Below are 15,172 nucleotides of genomic sequence, written 5' to 3' on the forward strand. Positions count from 1 at the left end.
AAAATCCCCTCTCTCGCGCACAAGACATCTCGTGAGCCGATCTGAGCTGAGACCGAATTAGAATAAAATCAATGTTTGAGAGGCTATAGTCCTCTTAGATATGATCTGATAGGCAAACAATTGGAGTACAACACACTAGGGAATGAATAATAGAAGACAGAGCAAATGTATTAATGAGAATAAAATGAGCAATAAAATTATGCTATTACCACCAGTTACACCACATTCTTTTGAATCCCCGGCCTAGCCAGTATTAAGCATGTTAAGCTGTCTCAGCATTATGGGTCTATCAGAAGTGCATTACATGAAATCTTATCCGCCTGGGTGACTGGATCAGGGCACTCTGATGTTGGAGGAAAGGACAAATCACGTCATATTCTTATCTTGCATGCATGAAGTTATTCTCCTATCAGAGGTGGAGAGGTCACTGGGACATCTCCACCTGCCAGTGACTGCTTTGACTCCAGTGGGTTACACAGGACACGTGCGTGGCTATCCAACAGTGTTTAAGCGTAAATCTCTTTATACTAAAAGTACGCCTATGGTAGGCTATAGCATCCTGAACAGACTCTCCTATTCAAATGCTTTGTCCTCTAGCTCAGGGACACTGCGCATCTCTGTTCTCCCCCCATGTGTCGGTGCGCAGACTCATTTAACAGCCCGAGGAACATAAACAAGCAACGGAAACTATAGCTGTATTAAATCAAGCCCCGCGTTTAGCCCACATATTGGGTGCCAAGTTTCTCCGCACAGTCCAGGAATCTCTAAACAGGGTTTAGAGGTCTTTCAGAAGTCCCTCTTTCCCCCCATCTCAAAGCCCGGATTGGCCACAGTGCGGCTCATTTGCATGGCTCGCCGTATAAACCCTCCTGCAGACACTGCAGCCCTCTTGCGCTGAAAGAGCAGCACACCTCCAGTAGAGAGAGAGAGAGAGAGAGAGAGAGAGGGAGAGAGAGCGGAGCGCATCCAGAGTGCGCATTGAAAGACATATGGAATATTTATTACTGGCTTTATAAAAAGAATAAACAACCCCGGAGAGTCGAGGAGAGCGGGGAAGGAATAGCTTTTTGTAGGTTCGTTTTGTTTTAACTTTAAATCGGACTTAGTGCGGGCAGTTTGCTGAATTTCAGATTATTTCGGATTGAAGGTGTCAAGATGGGAGAAATAGGGTGGAACGGGCTGTTGGTGCTAGCGTGCGTCTCTTGGGCAAGCCTGGCTGCTGTCACACAAGGAAAGACGGTGAAATATCAGACATTCGAGGAAGACGCACCAGGGACAGTGATTGGAAACTTGGCCAAGGACATCTCCTCCACTGCCTCTTCCTCGGGGGGCTCCAGGACCAATTTCAGGATGATGAAACAGTTCAACTCCTCTTTCATCCGGCTGAGGGAGAGCGACGGGCAGCTGACCATCGGAGAGAGGATAGACAGGGAGCGGACCTGCAAACACATGCTGCAATGCCTCATCGCTTTTGACGTGGTCAGCTTCTCCAAAGAGCAGTTCAAACTCATCCACGTCGAGGTGGAGGTCAAGGACATCAACGACAACTCCCCCGAGTTCCCCCGGAAAGAGTCGAGTCTGGAGATCTCCGAGAACACAGCGGTGGGCACGCGGATACCGCTGGACTTTGCCGTGGATGAGGATGTTGGGGCGAACTACATCCAAAGCTACCAGATCTCCGTCAACAGCCACTTTTCAATCGACGTGCTCAGCAGGGCCGACGGGGTTAAATATGCGGAGCTGGTGCTCATGAAGGAGCTGGACCGGGAGACGCAGGCTTCTTACGCGCTGGAGCTGGTCGCTATGGACGGTGGCAACCCGTCCCGCACCGGAACAACGCGCATCAACGTCAAGGTGAAAGACTATAACGACAACAGCCCGGTGTTCGACAGGAACAGCTTCTCCGTGGACCTGCCCGAGGACGCACCGGTGGGCTTTCTCTTGCTGGACCTGAACGCGGAGGATCCAGACGAGGGGCTGAACGGCGAGGTGGTGTACGGCTTCGGTAACCAGGTGCCCACAGAAATACGGCAACTCTTCAGAGTGGACAGGAAGACCGGACGGCTCACCGTCGAGAGCGCGATTGACTTTGAAAGTAAGAACACGTACGAGTTTGACGTTCAGGCAACCGACCTGGGTCCGAACCCGAGCCCGGCCATCTGCAAAATTGTAGTGCAGGTGCAGGATGTTAACGACAACGCACCGGAGATCTCCATCACTCCTATGACGTCCATAACGGCGGGGATAGCGTACATTACCGAGGCGGCGGCCAGAGAGAGTTTCGTGGCTCTGGTCAGCACCTCGGACAGAGACTCCGGCGCTAACGGGCAGGTGCACTGCACGCTCTACGGACACGACCACTTTAGACTGCAGCAGGCGTACGAGGACAGCTTCATGATTGTGAGTACCAGCCCGTTAGACCGGGAGAAAATCCCCGAATATAACCTCACAGTAGTGGCGGAGGATCTGGGCTCCCCTCCCTTCAGGACCATCACTCAGTACACAATCAGACTGACTGACGAGAACGACAACGCTCCGGTGTTCAGTAAACCGGTGTATGAAGTGGCCGTGGTGGAGAACAACGCACCTGGCGCATACATCACCACTGTGGTGGCGCGGGACATGGACATGGGGTCAAACGGGAAGGTCAGCTACAAACTGGCAGACACATATTTCATGGGCTCCCCCATTTCCACCTTCGTGTCGCTGGACCCCGCCAGCGGGTCGCTTTACGCGCTCCGGAGCTTCAACTACGAGATGATGAAACAGCTGGAGCTCCGTATCACGGCCAGCGACGGCGGCTCCCCGCCTCTGTCCGGCAGCGCTAACGTCTACGTGAGGATAGTGGACCAGAATGATAACACACCGGTCATCACTCAGCCGCCTCTCAATAACGGCTCCGCTGAAGTCCTCCTGCCCCGGGACGCACCGAGCGGCTACGTCATCACCCGGGTGGAAGCGCGGGATGCGGACGAGGGCGTGAACGCAGAGGTGTCCTACGGGCTGGCCACCGGTGAGCCCTCCGTGTTCTCTGTTAACAAAGCCACGGGGGAGATCTACCTCAACCAGGTGCTCAGCCATGACGTGGACGAAACTCTGAGCGTGACCGTGACGGTGAGCGACAACGGGAGGCCCGCGCTCACCTCCACCGCCACGCTCCACTTCCTCATCATCGCGGGCTCCCCGCCGAGCGACAGGACAGTGTACCAGTCGGGCGGCGGGGACGAGGTGCACGCGCAGTGGGACCTGTCCGTGGTGATTATCGTTGTCCTCGCGGGGAGCTGCACGCTCCTGCTGCTCGCCATCATCCTCATCGCCACCACCTGCAACCGGCGCAAGCGGGACAAAAGCGGAGAAGACAGCGACTCGTACGGGGAGAAGGGCACGCTCGAGCGGGGCAGGAACCACGTGGGGGACAACCCGCTTCTGCCACTCCACGGGGCCGGGGGAGGAGCGGGCTTTGAGGGACACTCCTATAGCAGCCAGCCCGGTGGGTTCACCTCGGCTCACCCCGGGGGCAGCGACATGTGCTCGGCCTCAGAGGACGGCAGCGAAGTGCCCTGTGTGTATGACTCAGACAGCAACAGTAAGCCTAGAGGGAACAAACACGAGGTGAGATGCACCTTCGGTTGGGGAGGGGAGGTGTAGGGGAGGCACACAACAATGAGTAATCTGCAATGTGTTCATCCAGCAGATACTGACCTCTGTTTGCTTTCTCTTCTCTCCTCCTGCAGGGCTACTCCACTCTGCCCGGCTATGGGAACGCCAAAGAGGCTGTGAGGCCCATCACTATCTGGAAGGGGAACTCTTACACCACCATCTCTGCCAGGGACCCGGCCTTCAGTGGCAAAGACAGTGGCAAGGGAGACAGTGACTTCAATGACAGTGACAGTGATGTCAGTGGGGACACTGGCCTGAAGAAAGATGGGGCAGTGGTTCCTCCCATGGGTGGCCAAAATGGTAAGAACAGTGGCTAATTCGAATGGCTATATAAAAAAATGATGTCAAATAGCTGTCATGCTTTGGTTCTCAATCTAACTCTCTTGTCTCCCTCTCTTCTAGCTCTGTGGGCTTGCACCAGTGAATGTAAGGTCCTGGGTCACTCAGATCGCTGCTGGAGCCCCTCGGCAGTAAGAGCCAACGCAGCGCCCTCTCCAGCCCCCACCCTCTCCTCTTTCAGCAGCCTCTCCAAGACAGCCTCCCTGCCCCGGGACCCCCACCGCCGGGACAACTACTACCAGGCGCACATCCCCAAAACCGTGGGTCTACAGAGCGTGTACGAGAAGGTGCTGCACAAAGAGTACGACTACGTTCTGGTCACCCCATCCAGGCCTGTGCGGGTGCAGGAGATCAGTGATATAACCATCCCTGTTTACACCCCCACCCCAACACACTGCCCCAACAATGACGTCTAAAACAGACATTGCACAAACACAAACACACACACACACACACACACACACACACACACACACACACCACACACACAAATCTAAGCTCACTCTCAAAGAAATGTATAGTGTATTCAAAGTTTTAATTTATGATCCATTGACAATGAGAATACTGTAACGTTTTGAAGTTATTCGTTGCTGTGGAGAGTGCATATATAAGTTTATATCCTAATATTCGTGTGTTTCTGTTTTATTGTAAAAGCCACATTTAATGGCCATTCAATCAATCAATTGATACATTTTGTTTTGTTGACATGAAGTGTATCATATGCAAGTTTTGTACATGCAGAGATTTTATTTTTTTATAAAAGTAATAATTAAGCAAAGATATGTACATATAAATTGTAATTATTGATCTTTAAGCACGACTATTTAAAATGGCCCCAGAAACTGTGCTGTTGGATGGCCGGTGACCCACAATGTATCAAGTTGATAACGATGTATGATGTTATTTGAATGCAATAATAAGTAATTGTACAGAATGTTTTTTTTATCATCACAATATTCTGAGAGAAAATAAACTTTGAAATAATGTTCTGAACATGGTGAGCAGGGTGTTTGTGAATGCCTTGCATGAACATCGGTCAGGCCAGTCACTATAAAGCCAACAGGCGTCGCTGTTATTGCAGTAGTGAGCCTCTGTCCTTGCATCCCACCGACGAAGGTCAGTCTAGTTTTTTTCTTTTGTGAATACGATTTTGCTGGTGAGATGCCAGAGCAATGCCAAGGTTTTCTAGCAAATCACTCTCACAGCTCATGCATATCCAAGCGAACACCTTCAGAGTTATTCTTTCTCATTTACATGGACGGCATAACTGCATTTTACTGGCGAAGACCTTCCGTTACATAAATCATTACCACCTTAAATGCGCGCATAAAAGACATGTTCATAATGAGGTTGACTATGCGTAAAGGTGCATTTACTGTTCGTGTCCAAACCAAGCTCACATGTATAAAAGAAAGTCTAACAGCCTGTTTGATGGGCATCAAAACACAGATTTTTGTTGTTGTTGTCAAAGAACAAGAAGTCCTTGTGAGCAAATCCTCCTGCTATCCTGTCAGGATGTTTTTTTGTCTATCTGCCAAATGCGCACGCTGCGCCCCTTACATAATCTCCCCATTATCATTCGTGGCTTCAGGGCATTTTTTTTATAACAGCAACGCAGTTCTGGACTCGGATAAAAAAGATATGTTTAAAAGAAGGCCCACGTCTGTCCAGCAAGCTGCTTTTGCACACTGTCATACAAATATACTGTCTCCCAGCTAGAGAAAACACGCGACATTCCGCCAGTCACCTCTGACCTGCAGCAGTCTGTGGAGGCATTGAGAGAGAGGGAGAGAGAGAGAGAGAGAGAGAGAGAGAGAGAGAGAGAGAGAGAGAGAGAAGTTAGTAGTGGACTGGGGTTCCCTCAGGTGTTTGGCTCCAGTCATGGCCGGGAACTCAGAGAAAGTACCGATCGCCTCGGCGGGACCAGAGGACCTGCATAACTTCATGCCCCCGGTGAGTTTTCACACAAACCAGTACAGCTCAGTGTGCTGGGATTATTATATATAATAACGGGTAGCCTACTGTAGATACATCTGTGTGGGGGCCAGCCAGGGGCCAAAGTGTTAGGTTATTGACCTTATGCTGGACAGTTGACCAAAAAACCTACTTGTAGTCAGATAAAACTAATGGTAATTGGGTTGGCAGAAGTTGCTTGCTTTAAGCATGTTATTTTTGATGTCGTGTTTACGGACATGTTGTCATTTCCTTGGATTGTTTGTTTTACGGTAGGCCTACTCCGCGGTGGCCGTGAAGCCCGCCGCCACCGGCCGCCTCCTGAAGGCCGGGATCGCGGTGCTCATCGCCGGGGCCCTCCTACTGCTCCTGGGGGCAGTCGGAGCGTTCTACTTCTGGAACAACAATGAAAAACACGTACGTCTAATATGTTGTTGTTGCTTTTACTTACACTGTTACATTTGTTTTATAAATGAGTGTACGGAAATTATTAGGGAGGGGGGGGGGGGGATAGGTGGGGTTGTCTCTGTCAGCTTTTATTGACATACTGTATACACATTAGTGGTGACACACATTAGAAATGATTACAACGAAGATATTCAAAGACAACAATAATAACCTTGTGAAAGGCTTTTCTTATTTTTTTTTTACAAAGTGAAAAATAAGGTGCAGCCTGCTCGCCACCACAATAACCTTCCTAGCCTACAGTCCCTGAGGAATTTCAATCAAAAGTCAAATCAAATGCACTCTGAACTGCTGAATAATTCTTTTTCACTCTACTTTCAAAACGTTTCTACAATGAGTGGTACTACCCGAATGTAAACATACTCGTACCCTGTGAAAATAATGTCACTTGATTGAAGAAATTCTTGATATTCTTGAAACAAGTGAAATTAAGTTGCCAGTGGAAACATTTTTAACTTGTTTGAATTAAAAGGAGACTCGAGAGTAAAGTCGTTTTTCCAAAATGGCTTTTTTTTTTTTTGCAGAGTAGGCAAACAGTAAAATGTAAGTTAAACACTCCAGTTCCATGGTGCAGTCAGCTTGGTGAATGGAGGCGTTGTGTGTGTGTGTGTGTGTGTGTGTGTGTGTGTGTGTGTGTGTGGTGTGTGGTGTGTGGTGTGTGTAGAGGATCCTGGCAGGGTGGAGAGGGGTGGTGGGGGCCCTCTTTGGTCCGGCTGATGCTCCAGGGGCAAGAGGTGGAAGACATGAGAGGGAAAATGTAGCTGTCTGAGTGTTTTTCTTCCACTATGAAGTTAGAAAAAAAATGCTATTAAGACATGATAAAACCCCTCTGTAGAAGGGTCACTATCACCCAGAGCTTTACAGATTTGTTCCTCTCACCAAGTTTGAATGAATGAATGTGTGTGTGTGTGTGTGTGTGTGTCTGAAAGAGAATCCAGAAATGAAAAGGTTTACGTGTGAGGAAAAGTCTTAAGATTGCAGAGGGAGGGTTAGGAAGAGTGTTGAAAGAGAGGGGGCTGGGGGTGGGGTGACTCTCAGGACTCTCATACCTTACATGCCAGTCTGAAACCTAGTGTGTGTTTGTGTGTGTGTGTGTGTGTGTGTGTGTGTGTGTGTGTAGGTCTACAATGTCCATTACAGCATGAGCATCAATGGCAAAGTGGAGGAGGGTACAATGGAGATTGACACGGCGAATAACATGGAGAGATTCAGCACCGGCAGCGGGGCGGATGAGGCCGTGGAGGTCCACGACTTTGAGATTGTAAGTTGGATCTAAAAGAATCTAAAATATCAGGAGGTTGTAGTGCAGAAAACCAGACTCATCAACACACTGATCATCGCTAACCGAGCAATTAGGAGCAAGTCAATCAGATTGGTTGAAGCTAAACGTGTGGAGGGATTGGATCACTGCAGCAAACAGACACGTTGTCTCCCTTTGGGCCAATCTGTGTCAACATGCATCTTCTCTCCAATTTCCATTAAATGCGGACTGGTGTTTTTTGACCTTTAATTAAAGTACCCCAACCAGGCCAATCAGACTAGTGAAGCAGCAGTTTTGGCCTTTTAATTATTAAAATGTTGACCTTTAATCATAGTGTCCCTGTGAGTGTAATGCTTTTTAAGCTAGAACATAATGTCAAAATCAGCTGTGATATTACGTTTGATGTCTATAGTGCCAGACTCCTGCAGAGTGCTGGGAATGACACAACTGGAGGTGTAATGAGTTCTAATTTCCAGATATTTGCTTGTGCCCTCTCCTTCCTGACCTCTCCAGGGGATCACAGGGATCCGGTTTTCAGGAGGAGAGAAGTGCTACATCAAGACCCAAGCGAAGGCTCGTCTGCCTGATGTGGAGGCTCTCAACAAGGACTCGATGACATTCGACCTGGTGGGTTGGTCCTGTCTGTCTTGTATGTCCTGAGAAAACATGTTTTCTCCACGCAGTAAGACGCTTTTAACGTTGTAATATTAACATTATACAGTCAGTGGTTTTTCAGGGAATTTATCAATAGGCCATTTCCACCGCAGGAGCTTAACAAACTGTAAGGCTTTGGTACTAAGTTCTTCCTTGTGTTTCCAATATGTTTTACAAACGGGACCTAGTTTTTGTAATCCACTCTGCTGCGCACATTGTGATCCTTTATTAACTTATTTTCAGATCATAGTGATCACAACATAAACATAAACACCAACACCATCTGCATGTGGTAAATCATTGGTTCCGGAGTTCAATGTTAAAATACGAAAGGACACTGATCATTAATCAACCAGCATTATTCAAATTAAGACTGACACTTTGGCACCACTATCTAATAAGGAATACTTTTTAAACGAGCTATATATTTGTTACCAAATAATGTATTTCTTATAGACAAGTAACAAGAGATTAAAAGCATAACATACTTTGTCTTTTTCATCGTGGCTCTAAAGCCCGAGACACACCAGGCCGATTATCGGCCGTCGGACAGTCTGGCGAGGTCAGCGACTCGAGTCTGTTCGGTGCGGTGCCGTCGTCTCTCCGAGGGGCCGTCGGTCTTCATTTTGGCCGATTTGACATGTTGAATCGGAAGGCGGGCACTGCCGGCAGTCGGACTCGAATGACCAATCTGATTGGTAGAGTGCTAACCTGGAAACGACGAGTGGGATGAGGTGACTAGAGTCTCTCAAAATCTGACGAAAATCTTTTAAACTGACCTTTGTTGATCTGAAATGAAGACAGATTCAGAAACTGCACGGCCCATTTCTCACTTAAAATGTTTTCAGAAACATGTTTCGGTGAACTATTTTAGTACAATATGAGATCGTATTCTGAACGAGCCGCCATGACAGTCTGTCTTTGAATTTCCGGAGAAACCAGACCCACGTGACGCGTTTGTCCAATCAGCTGCCGGTTTTCATTTTTGGGCGACATTACAGATTAGCGCCGCCTGCTGTTATGCAGACGTATTACGTCTCGTCGCTTTGCTGTGTTCCGAGGCATTTTTTTGACCAACTCGGGGATACTAATCAGCCCAACTGCCTTTTCTGCCGAGGGTCGGCCGTCTGGTCGGTGTACCTGGGCCTTAAAGGATGGCAATGTCTGTTGGTTCTCCTCTTTGGTCTGAAAAAGAAATAAATAGATTGACATGAAATTATGTTGAGACATTTTTTGCTCCCCAGAGGATGAATCATACGGACTTTGTTGATCCCCCAGACCTTTTTCCCTCTGGCACCACAAGCGTGTAATTTTTCTTTTTTTTTTTTACTTATCCAGGGAAATACCTCAACATCTACTAGATGGATTGGCACAAAATATGGTACACACATTCATGTCAGGATTGTTGATTTGAAGAAGGCCTAGGGGCCAAAACGTCATCAGAATAAATAGAGACATGCAAATGGTGCCAGAGTGTGCAACACCTTTTTTCATACATTCAAGTCTACTTTCAGTGATCAGCCCCTCACGACAGCCCTTGGTGTGCGTTACTTTTTTATATTACACACATCACGTCACACACAGGATGAATTGCAATCACGTAAGTGATCCCTAAACTTTTCCGTTAGCGCCATCATCAAGCCTAAATTGTAACGTGTCCAATACTTATCTGAACTGAATGAACTTACAGGTTAGCTAACTTTGTGTTTAGTGCTAATACAATAATGCTAACACTCCAATCTAAGATGGTGAACATGGTAATCATTAAACATCAGCATGTTAGCATTTAGCTCAATGCGCTGCTGTGGCTAAGTAGTTATTTTAGCTCTTTGATTAATCAGGAATGGATTGGACAGTTTGATCACTTACCTTCCTTAGAAAGCGCTGCAGAGAATCTCTACTTAAATCCATGTATTACAATAACGGTTCCAACTCCAGATATGATCACCCTTTAACAACTAACTCACTCTCTAATAAACCATCAAATCTGAAGATACAAATGTTAGTAGGTCATTAATAAATGGTCATGAGTTTTCTTCACTTTGTAATAACAAGAGCTAAAAGGACAATAGAAGCCATCATCAAGGGATATTTTCAAACCTGGCAACCCAAACATTGTTTTAAAAAATGGCTTATTACTTAATACATCTTTAATAAGCTCATTTATAAAAGCAGCAGATACAACTTATAAACCCTTTACTCTACAAGTTCCCACTTCTGATATATAGCTAGCGTATGCTGAGGTATTAGCATGAATCACCGAAGCCAATGATAAACCAGAAACACATGGGCGATTTTTATGTGGGTTCCTTCCATCATGTAACAGCTTGGTGGACTCACAAACCCAACAGAGGACTACACTGAATACACGTTGTGTGTGTGTGTGTGTGGTTGGTGTGTGTGTGTGTGTGTGTGTGTGGCTGTCTGATAATTATAATCATTTAGCTCTGCATAAGCCTCACATCCACATAAATCCACATCATCAGAATTGCCCTTATGAATGTGCGCACACACACACACACACACACACACACACACACACACACACACACACACACACACACACATTAATTATCACGCAGGGCTGCTCTTATTGCCTCTCTCTGCCTCATAACAGATCATTTATTTCATGCTTGTGCTTTTGTGTGTGTTTGTGTTATTGGCTCGCTTTGCCTCATAAAGGATCGTTTGGCTCACGTTTGTGTGTGAGCGTGTGTGGAGACAGAGAGATGTTGTAATGGTTGCTGCAGGCTGGTCATTTTGCTATAATTTAGAGTGATGGCAAATATGGGTTAGATAAGTACACACACACACACACACACACACACACACACACACACACACACAGAGAGAGAGAGAGTGGGTCAGATAAACTCTTATCAGTGGAGCAGTGGTAAGGACCCCAGCTTTTATTTGTCCCTCCAGCAAATCATTTCAGCTTGGGAAAAAAAAAAACAGCATTTCTGAAAGGTTGGAGGATAATGTTCCCTAAACATGGCTGTGGCTAGTGCAGTACGCAGCCATCAGGAACAAAATGCCTCTAAGCAAAATCATCCCCTCATCCCCACAGAATTCCCATTTTACCTGCAGGCCGTGGATACAGAGTATATATGTTTACATAGCCTCTTCTCTGGAAAACTCATTAGTTTATCTGCAGAAACCTGCACATTTAGGCCATCCAATCCCTTCTTCCCTTCAGATCTGGATGAATCCTGACATTGTGTATACAGCTACATGTTAGTACAAAGGGAATCTGTCTACTGAAGCCTCAAGGGCTTCCTTTTACTACTTGATTTTATGTTGTTATAAGGAGCATTAACAATATGGCATTAATGCAGATTAGACTCGGACAGGATGCAAATACTGTGGGCTATTTAAAGGGGAAGGCTAGTAAAAAGTGGGATATTACGCCTCCAGCAGCCAGTGACATTCTCAGAGGCTTTGTTGTGATGTTTGTTTGCATTCGCGCTGGGTATCTAGTACTGACTTCTCCTTACCTTCTTCACCCCTGAAGGAGGATGAGGTGATGCCGGCCAAATTTGAGGATGATCTGATCTGGGTGGCGGCTGACGCTCCCCTCTCGGACTCCGCCTTCCTCAGCAACAAGATAAAGGACTTGTGTGGAGACCTGCCAATCTTCTGGCTCCGTCCCACCTACTCAACCAGTAAGCAATCAGACAGCTCGTGGTGAAGATATGAAAATGTAAATCCAAAGAAAACTGAAAGTGAAACACATTTCAAGGCTGTTTTTTTCCACAAAACAAAGAGGATATGGGTCTCTAGAATCTCCATTTAACATTGAAGTTGTTTAAGCCACAGAAAGAAAAACAAGATAAAAAGAAAAGCAGACGTTCTTTTGTTTCTGAGCTACGGAGTGTACAATTTTTTAGCATGCCGTGGGGGGGGTCAAAAGTTCTCAAAACACAATTCTATTCGACTTCATCTGAGGACTTCAACATGCTGCCAGAGAAACGGCTGTGCAATCAGGAGCAGTGCCACATTAGTGCCCCTCCGTTCCTAAGTGTGGTCTGCTGTCAGATACGTGAGACTGCGATGTGTGTGTGCAGGCGGACAGAGGAAGAGGAGGGCTGCCCCCCGCCAGCGCCGCCAGGCAGCCGGGGAGGAGGAGGAAGAGGACGTGGAGGCAGAGTTCAACCCGGAGAACCCCTATCAGGTGAGTCACACAGACCAACTCACACACTTTTCTTCTTCTGTTAAGTTTACATCCCGCTGCAGCGTTCACGACTGTCCGTTCAGATCGGAGGACTACCTGAGAAGGCTCTCGCTGAGGAGCGTTTCTCACAGCTGTGCGGGCAGCAGCAGATGCCGGGGTCACAGCGGAGGGACCCGGATTGTCACTGCAAATCTGAGTGTATGCGTGGCTGTGTTTTCTGTGTGAGCCTGTCCAAAGCTTTCCTTTCAGCTTTGAGGCCCAATGAATAATTCCACAACATCCCCAACCCCCCTCCTCCACCCTGGCCCCGTTGCCCTGCTGAGCACACACAGGCTCCCATACATGGTCTACTCACCCTCCCCTTCCTCCGCCCATTGCCCTCCATCCTCACCCCTTATGTTGGGCCCCATTTTTCCTAATCCCTCTCCCTTCCCTTTCTAAGCATCCCCCAACCCCTTGCTACACACTCCTGACAACCACAGAGGGGGGTAAACAGCAAGCACAACGTTGAAAAAGAAAATATTTGACAACAAAAAAAACCAACATCTGACAACACCCCCCCCCATCCCGCTCGAAATCCATTTTAATTGGTATGAATACGAGCGATTATTCACACACTCTGAAGGCAATACAGATTATAATGACATGAAAATGCAATTGGCTAACACTCGGGGAACTAGAGGGATGAGGTTCAAGGGAAGGGGATAAAGAGACATTTTAGGAAAGGAAGATGGTGGCTTCTTATTGTAATCTTATTACCTGTCAGTCTGAGCAGATTCGTACGAAATGAACAGCATCAGTAACTGTGCCCACACATACAAATGCATGGTACAGAATCTAGGACAGATATGTTCTCACATGTAAAAGGTACGGAGTGGCTGCACGCTGCACAGCTTGTCTTATTAAAAAAACATTTGGATTTAGATCCTTCTGAACTACAGCACAACATGCAGCATGTAGGCTTGTATTTATAGAGCAGATAATCATTCCTTTTCTTTCATTCTCTGATGTAAATAAATGTATAGGGTGCGAGTATTTCAATAGCCGTCAGCTGGTTTAAATAGCACCTATTGTTTGTTTTACTTTTTCATCACTCTAGCGCAAAATCTTTTTTGACTTATTTTATTTTCATGAGTTGCTCTCATTAGAACAATGTACTGTACACACTCTCTCTCTCTCTCGCAAACTTTCATCTAAATGTGCTTCCACCTGCATGGAAGAAGCTATCTCGAAGTGCAATATCACTGAATAAACTTTTTTAAGTAAACATTAAAGTCACCCCTCTTTTTTGTATTGACCTGATGACGCAATATCCTATTTGTAAATACATATTGCTTGTAACTTATCACTGGGTTTATTTGGGAACAGCACCACCCCCCACCCCCCGTCTCGCACACTCAAAGACACTTTTCTTTGAGACGTGTCACATCTGGTTGCTACTCCAAAGAGATGAGCAGAATGAAGTTTCCAGAGTTCTTTAATGTGAGAGTTGCAGCTCTAGAACTCTTTAATGAGACTAAAGACTCTGTAGCCGTCACGCTCCCAGATCTTACCCACGATGCAAAGCGCTTAGCTCCTTTTGATGTCACAGAGCCGCCTTAGGCAGGGGTAGGGGGTAAGGATGGGGGCGGTGTGTTTGTGTGTGTGTCAGGGATAGTAAAGGAGTGTGTGTGTGTGTGTGTGTGTGTGTGTGTGTGTGTGTTATGAAGCTCAGAGTTCCATCCAGAGCCACAAACGGGCGTTTGATCGTCACAAGAGATGAAACGATGTGTGATGAATTTAACACTTAACTCCGTGTGAGAGGCTTGATGATGCGGTTAGGAGGCTGATCCATATTAATGCTCTCTTGCCGCTGCAGGACGCCCCCTCACTGTTAATGCTGCCGCATATACGTGGTTAGAGAACGGGGAAGGTTCCTGCTCTCCCACATCTGACTGTAAGTCACCACTCCACCTCGGGGCTGCATCCTCCCCTGCTGGCCAAACAACTTGGGGCTCTCCGTTTTGATACCAATCGAAACCATGATACGTAAACCACATCCTCAAGCTGTCCGCCATATCTGGACTGCCTGCACTCATATCAGTAACGCCACATTTCATTCCTCCCAGCACATAAATCACAGAGCATGGCTCTCTGTCATAATATATTGCTGTTTTGGCATCAGGTGGATCCCTTCCTAGACTTTCCAACCTGTCCAAAGCAGTTTCCAGAGACAACAAACCCCTAAAACAGGAGACAAGGTTTGTGAGCCAAACAACAAATCTTTTATTTACACTGAAGCTTGAATCACACTGAGGGAACGACCGGTGCGAAGCCACTGACTGAAATGTGGCACACATTCCAGACAATTCAGTTTGCAGAGTATTGCTGTTGACTTTTTACTGAGGGTACAGAAAAAAAGACTGCATGAACCAATGAATGCAATCATAGCTATCATTTAAACATCTCAATTGGGTTCTTATTTTCAACAACTTTAAAGGTTTATACAAGTGATGATAATAGAAAGTCATAAAAGGCTCCCAAATAGAAAGGCTGTGGGCATTTTTTTTTGGAGAAAACCAGCAAAAGCAAAGGAGAAAAAAGAAGAATGATCTGAAAGTTGAATTGGAGGATTTCAGGTCTGTCAAGTCACATATTAATCCAGACTTCCCTTTTGAGTTCATTGG

At 46.7% G+C, this 15,172-nt stretch overlaps 2 protein-coding genes across 2 annotated transcripts; both read left to right on the forward strand.

The window, feature by feature from the left end:
• Positions 1-729: 729 nt before the first annotated feature.
• LOC120568782 (protocadherin-8-like) lies at positions 730-4,997 on the forward strand. Its single transcript, XM_039816486.1, has 3 exons — positions 730-3,612; positions 3,735-3,960; positions 4,063-4,997. Exons 1-3 carry the CDS (start codon positions 1,156-1,158, stop codon positions 4,413-4,415), a joined length of 3,036 nt encoding a protein of 1,011 aa, XP_039672420.1. The 5' UTR covers positions 730-1,155; the 3' UTR covers positions 4,416-4,997.
• Positions 4,998-5,643: 646 nt separating this feature from the next.
• On the forward strand, positions 5,644-12,746 carry LOC120568688 (leukocyte cell-derived chemotaxin 1-like). The gene is made up of 6 exons (XM_039816353.1): positions 5,644-5,952; positions 6,229-6,369; positions 7,538-7,678; positions 8,192-8,305; positions 11,847-11,997; positions 12,400-12,746. The coding sequence occupies exons 1-6, from the start codon at positions 5,881-5,883 to the stop codon at positions 12,729-12,731; spliced, it is 951 nt and encodes a 316-aa protein (XP_039672287.1). The 5' UTR covers positions 5,644-5,880; the 3' UTR covers positions 12,732-12,746.
• Positions 12,747-15,172: the final 2,426 nt, after the last annotated feature.

Source organism: Perca fluviatilis, chromosome 11 (genome assembly GCF_010015445.1).
Source record: "Perca fluviatilis chromosome 11, GENO_Pfluv_1.0, whole genome shotgun sequence".
Taxonomy (NCBI): domain Eukaryota; kingdom Metazoa; phylum Chordata; class Actinopteri; order Perciformes; family Percidae; genus Perca; species Perca fluviatilis.